At 36.8% G+C, this 11058-nt stretch overlaps 3 protein-coding genes across 3 annotated transcripts; 1 reads left to right on the forward strand and 2 right to left on the reverse strand.

Moving 5' to 3' along the window:
- Positions 1-2574: 2574 nt before the first annotated feature.
- Positions 2575-4887, forward strand: LOC147281727 (Ribosomal protein S24e family protein). The gene is made up of 6 exons (XM_086248567.1): positions 2575-2939; positions 3045-3180; positions 3335-3419; positions 3519-3566; positions 4238-4338; positions 4475-4887. Exons 1-6 carry the CDS (start codon positions 2711-2713, stop codon positions 4602-4604), a joined length of 729 nt encoding a protein of 242 aa, XP_086104693.1. The 5' UTR covers positions 2575-2710; the 3' UTR covers positions 4605-4887.
- A 442-nt stretch (positions 4888-5329) lies between these two features.
- Positions 5330-6983, reverse strand: LOC147281728 (Tetratricopeptide repeat (TPR)-like superfamily protein). Its single transcript, XM_086248825.1, has one exon. It carries the CDS (start codon positions 6953-6955, stop codon positions 5378-5380), a length of 1578 nt encoding a protein of 525 aa, XP_086104951.1. The 5' UTR covers positions 6956-6983; the 3' UTR covers positions 5330-5377.
- A 1847-nt stretch (positions 6984-8830) lies between these two features.
- LOC147281729 (uncharacterized) lies at positions 8831-10558 on the reverse strand. Its single transcript, XM_086248132.1, has one exon. It carries the CDS (start codon positions 10556-10558, stop codon positions 8831-8833), a length of 1728 nt encoding a protein of 575 aa, XP_086104258.1.
- Between the last annotated feature and the right edge of the window lie 500 nt (positions 10559-11058).

Below are 11058 nucleotides of genomic sequence, written 5' to 3' on the forward strand. Positions count from 1 at the left end.
TAATTGGGTGGGTATATTGTCAACTTAAACCAAGTATTATTCCCTTCTCATGCTTATATATACTCACTTTTTTCATACTTAAAATAAAATATATACTTTTTTTTTTGGCCAAAAAATAAAATATATACTTATTCATGTATAAATATATATATATATACAGACTCCTATTGAGGTATACTTCAACTTATTTATGTTGAAGTATAACCTTGTTAGGGCCCATACGAGTCATTTTGTATCAATCCGAACCATTCGCAAGGATCATCTCCATTGATAGATCATCTTTGCAAAAAATTAGTCAAATTGGAAATCATTTGCCTATTTAACTTTGATAAAACAAATGGACGGTTTCATTGAAAATATTTGATTCGTCCATTTGTTTGATCAAAGTTAAATAGGCAAATGATTTCCGATTTGGCTAATTTTTTGCAAAGATGATTTATTAATGGAGATGTAAAAAATGAACGGTTCAGATGACACAAAACGACTCGTGTGAGCCCTAATAGGGTATACCTCAACATAAATAAGTTGAGATATACTTTAATAGAAGGAGTCTATATATATATATATATATCTATTAGACTTCTTCACTTCATTACCAATACCATTTATCCAAATTTGCCCTTTAGTCTTTTAGCTATGAAATATTGAAATATGCTTTGTGCATCCACTTTTGTCCTTTTTTTCTTTTTTTAATATTTCAACTAATCAGGTCCGTGAACTGCCATTTTCCCCCTACAACTATTTGACTCAAACTGATGATATTATGTTTAATCAGTTATATGATGAATAAAACTTAATAAAATGCAATCTAGGAAAGTAAACTGCATGATCCCAGAATCTTGGCAAAGCATATGCAGCTTAAAGAGCCTATTACTCTATTAGGATTTAGGAAGGTTGTAACCAGTCCAAGCTAAATGATCCCTAGAAACAACCTTTTTCAGAAGATTTGGCTTACATGTCCTTCATTTTCTTATTTTAGTATAAGTTAAACCATGTCCACCACATAGGCATCATATTCTTAATAAAAGTGTGATATACTTACATGTATGAGTACGTCACATCTTTATTAGAAATAAAATTTATATCATATAAACATATATGATATACAAATATATTTTTAATTATTAAATTATAACATATTCACTTTTTCACTATTAAGATATAAACATTGTCACCATTAAATTTGTTTATAAATTATACAATGTTTTATATTAGAGACAAACTTGTCTTAAGCATGTGGCACCAATATAATACAAAACAATATAGTACATCTATCATTACTCCTTATTTTAACCACAATTGTTAAGTATACTCATCAAAATTCCACTACAGCTTTTGATTATTTGATTAATTATTGGTTTCCTTTCCCATGATAAATATTCTTTCTAAAAAGTAAGAGATCCATAAGTGGCAAGAGCAGTTGGGATATATATGCTTCCAAATCCACTCGTAGGCCAACCAGTGAGTGAATCTGGTCCTATTTGCCTACTTGGGTTGAATAGTACTTATTCTCCAATCTATTAACATATCATCAAACAAGGGAACATAGACTCTATGTCCAAAAAATTAAATATAGTATCAACATGTATTTTATTATGCTATACAGTGACTTGTATTTTGTCGACATATAACTCATGTTCGGAAGTTGTGTCACATGAAGTATTATTTTGTTTTTCCTAATGCCCTCATTTGACATCTTCAAATAACATTTTTGGTTGACATGGTTACATTAAATGTATCAAATACATATATCATTATATATCTCATATTTAGAAATAAATAAATTTAGAATGAAGCTAAAATTTAAATACGTAAAGTATTGCCACATCATTTGTTGTGTGTAACACTACTCTATATGATATATTTATTCAAAGAGAACAACACACACATATATATTTTGTGTTTGATGTATATATATATATATATTTTTTTTTTTTTTAAAAAGAGTGGATGGTTGCTTACTTGCTTGTCTATTAATTTATGCTAGATAATTGATGATTTTATATACGATGGAATGCACTCCAATGAAGAATCCATCAGAACTCTAAAGAAATTAAAAATCTCAAAAAGAAACAAATGGACAAGAGATGATTCATTCCTTTCATAATAGCTAGGACATATAGACCATGTTGGCTATCAAGATTCTAACGAATTTATATCAACAGCAACTATGTTAATATGTTACATCTCAATATGAAGTTATGAGGTAGTACATAGCTGCTAGCTTCTGTCTTATTGCTTGTCTCTTTAACCCTACCAATGGAATTATAGTTGGATCACTTCACTTCACGTACTTAAGTACGAACCAAGCACTATGATGATAAAAAATTCTTAATTAATCAAGCATTCAAGTAATTCTCCAGCAAAGAGGCTCACATGTGACATTTATGTACTTGTTGGCAGACTGCTCACTCTTTTAAAATGGGTTGGGCTTCAGAGATTGAGACTTAAGCTTTGCTCAAGCCCAATATAATAAAAGACGAGGAAGCGGTTCACTCTAAATTTAAAAACCATTGGGGGTAGAATCCATAATTTCAATAAAATTACGGGGGCCTTTTAGAATTCCTCTTTCTCAAAACGAAAAGCAGCATCCTCCCTCCCCGTTTCGCTACTCCACTCGGCCGCAACTACCCTCAGTAGCACAGAACACTGAAAAAAGCCACCATATCCAAAAGCTCGAAAAGCCTGAAAAACAGAGAACGAAAACAAAATGTCATACATGGGTTTTCTCCGAACCTCAATCGGGTCAAGCCTCGCCGTCCGTACGGCTAGGTTACAAAACCACGTCCTCTCTTCGCTGCTTCGCGAGCCGCTGAGACGGTTCTCGACCGGAGCCGAACAACCCCCTCAGGGTTCAGCGGAGCAACCCCCTCAGGATTCGGCGGAGCAAACCCCTCAGGATCCAGCACCCGACACATTTCTTCAGAGCCCAAGCACAGGTATTGCTCGCTCTGTTCGCATTTCCTTAGATTTCCCCATTATCTAGTTAGGGTTTTAGGGTTTTGTTTTGTTCATGAATGCTCTCAATATCTTTGCCATTTTAGGTTTGGTGTATGGAAGGCTGCTTGGGATTAGAAGGAATACGCTTAAGACCGACGTCTTGAATATGCTGGAAGGCTGCAATTTGACTCTGGACGATCTTAAAGTTGAATATTATGGGGACTATACACCGATGGGAATGTAAATTTCGTATCTTGTTTAAGCAAATATAGAATTTTCACTGAGATTGTTGATCCCTTTAATCACCTCTATGGCTCTATGCATATATGCATTTAGATGCTCTCAAAATGCTTGTTTAATGCTTGGGTATTTTATTTTATTTTTTTGTAATTAGGGTGGTGCAATTCCCATGGCGGAAAGCTTATGATAATGCGCTTAAGGTGATTGCCAAAAACGGTCGCTTGTACAAATTGGAGAGGGTAATGCAGCCCTGAATACTTTGCTGAGTTATAATTGTTGCCCATATTGTGTTGTAGTTTAAATATATTTACCAATGATGCTTCCTTTATGGATGACAGTCTGATCGGTCGAGGTGGGATATCCTTACTCCCTATAATGGAAAAACTGTAAGTCAAGGCTTTCTATTGTGTGTTATTATCTATACCTATGGATTGTTTTTTCATTTTAATTTTTTAGTAAAATTGGACTTTTCAGTGCTACTTGAAGCAACAAAAATCACTTGTCATAGAATGGACCAAGATATATAATATCTCACGGTGGAGGCGTAATCTAATAAATTCTGATTCTGATGGCTATAATAGCTATTGGCAGCTTGACTGTACAATTTAATGGCCTCTTTGTGTGATTACAAGTACAAAGAAATTGAGTTGGAACATGACTTTATTCCTTGAGGTCAAATGAAAGAAGAATCACCGGAAAGAATTTTGTCCCAATACTGTTGTCTGGCTAGTTGGTGCAATTTTTGCTATAGTGTTTGCATGTATTGTTTGAATATGAAGCTGAGGCTGTCATATATATTGACTTCATAATTTGGAGTAGTTTTTTTTTTTTTTTCTATGTCAAATTATGCCGTGAATATGTGAAATTTTGGTCTGGTAATTGAATCAAGAATTCAAGATCCAATGAGCTTGGTTCCCTAAATGAAATATGTGCCCTGAATTTGTGAAACTTTGGTTTGGGGTTTGAATCATGATTCAATGTAGCCTACAATCTACTTGTTATCACATGATGAAGATCGTTCTTAAAACATTTGAAATGCACTTGTCTGCTTGATCAGGTTTTACTGCAAGGACTCCCTCAAAATGCACTTCCAGAAGATGTAGATCGTTTTCTGTGTGGTTGTGATTATGATGCATCCTCCCTCCAATTGTTTTACAGGTTTTTCTGTTTTTCTTTTTGTCAGACAAATTATTTCTTAGGTTAATGCCTAGTAGATTGTGAATAAAATAGAATATTACATATCATCCTTAATTTGAGTTTACTTAAGGTGAATTTATTTGAAATTATGTTGCAGATCATTCCCAGAACCTCTTAGACTGGCAACAGTTCGCTTTCACTCAAAAACCCAGGCAATGAATGCTTTCATTCTGAAGAACAGAGGCTTCTGTCTGAATAATCGAATTTTGATGCGTGTTCTCCAGTAATGGTTTTTGGTTTCTTTGATTCTGGAGCATTGCTTTGAGGCATGATAAAATGAGGATAGGATTTGTAGTATCATTTTAAACTTGAAATACTTCTGCCTTATACTTCTGCCTTCATGTAGCATGTTAGGAATTTTCCCATTATAAGAGATGACCATTAGGCTGTGTTTTGTTCAATGGAATCAGCCAATATAGAAATGTCCATTCCTTTGCAAGAATGGGTATTCCATTCATTTTGTTTACTGGATAATATTCTCCTTATCTCCAATAATCTGTTTTGCCTTCATTTTATTGTTAGAAGTAAACAAAATTGAATTTGTTAACATCACAATTTCATATCTATATTAAAAAAAAAAAAAAAAATCACAATGTGACTCATTGTTTAGGAGATTATTTTGGTGACGAGATCTTTTGTACTCTTAAAATTTTGACATGGTGAAATAAACGGTTTATCAGAAACTAAGGGGAAAAAATTACTGATAGAATTTTCATTGGCCTAAAATACTTTACACATTTATTCGAACACACTTGCATGCTATGACAAAGCCACAATATCTCGAGGATATTTCATATCAACCTCCAATTAATGGAAAGTTAACACTACATATGAAACTGTGTTGCTTCTGAAACATCCAAAATGGTATGGTGGGAGTTATTAACATGAGCATGGACTGAAGGGCAGAAGATTTCTGTTCTTCTTCACAGAGGAGCAGATCAGTGACAGGGAGTATATAATTGTATTAACACAAACTTCTCCTTGAGTTAAATATGACAAGTTACACTGTTGTATACAAAACATCATCATCCACTTCCTCTTGGATTTCAGGCTCATAGCCTAAAGTTTTAATGTGGTCTAACAAACTATCCAAGATTGCAACAATTTCAATCATTTTACTGCTTGAACTATCTTCTGCTCTAAACCTGTGAACCTCATTACTAATCTCAATCCAGCTGAACCCCGGACTGGTCTTAATCCCTTTATCTTTCATCAATTTCCGTACTCTTGCCGCATGATCCCAACATCCTAGACTGGCATACAGGTTCGCCAATTGAACATGCGTAGAAGCACACCCTGGCTCCAGTAATAGCCTGCTCTCTGCAGCCTCAATGCCCATCCACACACTCCCATGAACCCTACAGGAAGAAAGCAGCGAGCCCCAGATAATCGCATTGGGATGAATAGGCATATTTTTGATGAAATCTCGAGCCTCTTCCAATAAACCAGCCCGGCCAAGAAGATCAACAACACATGAGTAATGATCTAGTTCCGGCTCAACACCATGTTCTTCAATCATCGAATTGAAGTAAAGCTTGCCTTCTTTAACAAGACCAGCATGACGACACGAAGAGAGCACGCCCAGTAAAGTAATGGCATCCGGTTTCACACATTGCTTCTTCATTTCTTCGAAAAGATCAATAGCCTGCAGCGCCAGGCCGTGCTGGGCATACCCTGCAATCATGGAGTTCCAAGATACATGATCTTTTCCATCCAAATTTTCGAATATGTAAAGCGCATCTGCAACAGCCCCACATTTGCAGTACATTGAGATTAGAGCATTAGCAATGTGAATGTAGGAATCAAAACCCATTCGGATGGTTTGGCAATGAGTACTTCTTCCATGCCCAAGAGCTCCACTGTCTGTGCAAGCACTCAGAATACTTGCATAAGTAAAATCATTCGGTTTCGAAGTGGAATTTCTCATTTCACGGAAAAGCTGCAAGCACACATCAATCTGCCACTCCTGTGCAAACCCTGAAATAATAGCTGTCCATGACACCTCATTTCTCACAGGCATTTCTTCGAAAACCCGATACGCATTCTCTAACTCACTGCATTTACTGTACAAGCTGATCAAAGAGCTTCCTATATAAACATTGACAACAAACCCACTTCGTATAGCTGCAGAATGATACTGAACCCCACCATGAAGATCAAGCTTAGACCCACATGAACCTATGGCGTGCGATAAAACGCTTGCATCAATCGTAAACTTTTCAACCCAGAATTGAGATCTATCAGAACTAGTTTCAAGCAGTTCATCGAACAAAGTTGAGACCTTTATTGATGAATTTGACCCAGAGAAAACAGAACCATTGCTGAATTGTTCGGAACCTGACTGTAGAAAGTCCTGAATAAGCCGAAGATGGCCTTGGCGACGACTTGCAGTGAGGAATGGTTTTGGGGTAATGAGCTTGAGAACTCTGAGAGCGTTGTCTAGCTTCTTGGTTTTTTGTGAGATTCGTTCAGGTCTGTGAGAAGATGAGGGCTTAAAGTGCGATGAATGTGTTTGTAAAATTGATTGAGAGAGTTTCTTCCTGAAACTGAGAGACGTTTGAAGGAGAATTCCGTTCATTCCTGAGAGCAAAGCCCCATGAGGCGTTGCAGCCACCTCAGCTAAACACCTTGAGGTTTACACGTGAGTCTTACACACGTATTACATGACCCAAATAATAATATTAGACTCATCAAAATATGCAGTGAGACATTCTTTAATGTTGGCCAAATGCGGATCAATGCAAGAGGTGAGAGAACATTCGACATCATGTTAATCCTCCATTTCTCGTACTGCATTATAGAATCATTGTTAAGATAATAACTTGTTAGAAATAAGTAAAATCTAGAAAAATAAATGAAATTTATAATACATCTAAATGTACAAAAAATGAAGCACCGTCACATTAATTAGATTCTAAAACTTTGCAAGGGTAGAGACACGTGCCTCACTTGATTATTTTGGCACGTGAGTAATGAGTTTGAGGTATTTTAAAAGGTCCGTATTTCCCATCGGACTTCAATAAATTTTAGTTCTCCTATCTTTTCTTTCAATTCTAGGGTTTATCTCAATTACAATCTTCAAACTCCAAAGTTGTCTAATTTGTCTCGCTTGCTCTTGCTTTGTTGTAGTACAACACAAACGATGATCGTGTGTAAGTGAATTTATTTTTCTCGTCTTCCTACTCACTCTATCTTTGTGAAGGACCTGGATCTCCTGTCTTGCTTCTCTGCAAGGCTGGTATCAGGCTCAAATTTGAGCTTTTGAAGACAATCTCTCTCACCCTACTATTTCTCTCTCTTCTTTGTCTTCAAAGGCTCAGATTTGAGCCTGGTATCAGCCTTGCATAGAAGCAAGGCAGGGGATCCAGTTTCTTTTGTGAATCTGTATTTCTTGGTTATTGCATTTTTTGTGGTGGTGCTTGCACTTGTTGAGGTGCCCCTTGAGTATGTTTTGCTAACTCCCCCCTCCCCCCTCCCCCCCCCCCCCAAAAAAAATTTTGGATTGTTTTGTTTGTAAGGTTGGCAAAAGGCTATGTTTTAAGCAAGAAAAAGAAAATGAAATAGGTAATTATTGAATTTCTCTTCCTCTTCCTCCCGTTCTCTCTACCTTTGAGGTGGCGCTTGCACTTATTTAGGTGCCTCATGGTATGTTTTTCTAGCTCGCGTCCTTGAAAATTCAGATTTATTTGGTTTCTACAAGGTTGACTAAAGCCTATGCTTTAAGTAAGAAAAAAAAAATTGAAATAGAAAACTATTCAATGCAGTCAATAGATATTTGGTCTAGTGGCACTCAATTTCCTGTTTGTTAGAAGAGGTCATGAGTTCAAATATCATGAATGAGAATTGTTGATTAATAAAAAATATATATAATTCATAATCTAGTATGCATATAGAATGAATTGTTACATAGAGTGACATGAATTGTTTAACGATAATCTAGCATGCATATATAATTCATAATCTATCATGCATAATTCATAAAAAAAAAAAAAAAAGGACCCATGAACATCTTTCTGCTTAATGAATTGTTTCAAAAGTCTACAAAAGTAAATTATCAAATAACAAAGATCTCTTGTATTGCTTCAGGTTGTAGGCAAGAACCTTCCATCAAATGCAATGTCAGATTCATGCCACCTCTTATGAAAATGAAAACCCCTTCTTAGTGACTGCATGTCACAGACCATTGTATGCTAAAACTAGCTACTTGGTGGGGACTCATAGATAGAGAACTCATCCCCACACCTACAGCAAAGTTCAACGCTCATTCTCAGACCTTAGGCCTTCTTTGAGCCCAAAATAAAGAAAATAAAAGAGAAAAAGAAAAGAGCTACTTTCTATCATGCAACGATTATGATTCAACATTGACATCCAGATCACTTCCTACTGTGCAAGTTTGTTCCTGTCCATTTTCGAGTGCTGTCCCATGAACAGGTAGATTGCTCCATGACATTTCTCAATGTCGTCTCTTTACAGTAGATAAGGTACCATCATCTTCAAAGTCTTCTTCCCCTCTTTCTCCATGTAAATACACCCACAACTTCCTATCTCCATCATATTTTACACATGGATCAGATTCATAGTGCAGCCGGTCCAGTGCACCACTTACAACTTGGTTAAGTTGATCATCAGAGACGTTTTCCACCACATACTGTGAGTCCCGAATGAGAGTAGAGATATCTGCTCTGGTACCAATACTTCCAGGCAATCGAGCAGCTGCATCCCTCACAAGACAGAGAATGGTAATATGAGGCGGCCGATCAGCTTTGAGCATGAAGTGATCTCGGTGTCTATATGATGGCTTACCACTGCACTTTCTTAGAGGAGCAACTGCAGATTTTCTACCATCCAGTGCTGTGTAAGCAAATGCCCTATCTGGGACCAAATACCTCAAGGCTTCCTCCTTATGAAAGTAAGCTCTTACTTCTTCAGAGCTTGGGTTGATGGTTGTGACACTCTTTCGCGAACCTACAACCCTCAGCCTTTCTCTTTCATCTACTGTTGGTTGCATCAAAAGCAAAGGTGGTGCAGGAAGGCTTCCAACTTGACGAAATCTCTCTTGAAAACTTTTGAACCAAATAGCAAAGGAATCGACCAACCTCACAAGCATTTTGTGGTCAAGACTCCAAGCTGCAGAAGATAGATTTTCCTTATCAGCATTGCATGAGTTTAAAGTAATGGGACCGATCCATGACCAACACTTGCTGGATTTGTGATAGAAAGTGAGTGGCTTCCATCCCTTTGCTCCTAGAGGTGCTGTTTTGGATGTAAATATCTTCAGAACTCCTCTGACAATATCCCGAAGTGGCTCTTGGGTTAGAAGAATACAAGGATCCATAGGATTTGATCTTACACGCTCAACAATCTTGTTAAGGGTGAGAAAAGGTAAATCCATGGAATTTGTTAGTGCACAATCACTAAAGCATTTATTTTTGACAGAATAAAATCCATTTATCCCTTCAGCATTGCTTTCGTCTTGATCCTTGCCATACACCACAGCATCATCTACTGCATGTGGAGCAACCATTGCTATGCGAACGGCAGTAAGGAGATGTATTACAGAGAGAGAAAATCCAGTATGTACAGTAGGAACTGCCAATTTCAAGGGAATTTTCAACCGTATTTTTTCAGGTACTAGAACAGTTTCTCTTTTTAAAAAGGATCCTGCCACCCTTTTCCGCTTCCTTGTCTTTAACCTGCTTAACTTTTCATGACAATCCTCAAGGAAAGCTTCAAACTTGTCAGCCTTCTCATTGACATTATTCTTCATGTATTTTGGTCGGATCGAAGATAGTTTCTTCCCAATTTTACTTCTTTTCTGCTTTCTCCCTACAGTTTCTTCATCCTTCATCTGACCTTCAGAGGCAGCTTGCTGACGCTTTACAGACAAATTGATCTTTCTCTTAGCTACTTTGGAATGACCATCACCTTCCGATTTCCCCCTGAAATCCTTTATGCTTGGCATCCCCTTCATGCTATGCTTCATTCCATGTGAACATACCCCACCCTGAAGCAAACCAGAATCATCATTGGCCAACTGTACCAAAGTATGTGCGGCATCTATATCTCTCTGACGAAGGTTTATTTTGAACCCATTTTTCATCCTTTCCAATTGCTTCGTCAACAGGACTTTGCGTCCCATATTTTTCAGTTTCCTCATTGAACTGTGTTTTCCAGTTTCCATGTGTCTTACAATTTCAAAGTCAAAGGCCTTCAGTGATAAATATCCTAGGCCTTCAATAACAGCATAAATAGCATAGTAAACAATCCTAGAGTCCTCATCATCACCATTTCTTTAAAGAGGCATTGAAACTCCAGCATTTTTATCCACTACATCACAATCCACCAAGGCAAAGTTTCCAACTGTATCCCTGGTCATATTTAAAATAGACAAAAAAGAAATGCAGAGGCTCTGTTAATTGCTAAAATGAAAGGATGAATAATAAGTCATTTCAATTATAAAGTTTAATGCTAGCGAGAAGAACCCAAGGAAACAAAAAACTTGGCCTGATGAACCCAACAAGACAATTCGTCAAACCCACAATCTACAACACCATTATTATATAATCGAAATGCATTCTAAACCTCAACTTGGTCTTCATTATCACCGCCTAAAAAGTCCATGGAATTCAAATTTTTACCAAAATAATTAAATTCCCAAAGAAGGCTCTACATCCCCATAGA

This window comes from Dryas octopetala, chromosome 6 (assembly GCF_963921425.1).
Source record: "Dryas octopetala chromosome 6, drDryOcto1.1, whole genome shotgun sequence".
NCBI lineage: Eukaryota > Viridiplantae > Streptophyta > Magnoliopsida > Rosales > Rosaceae > Dryas > Dryas octopetala.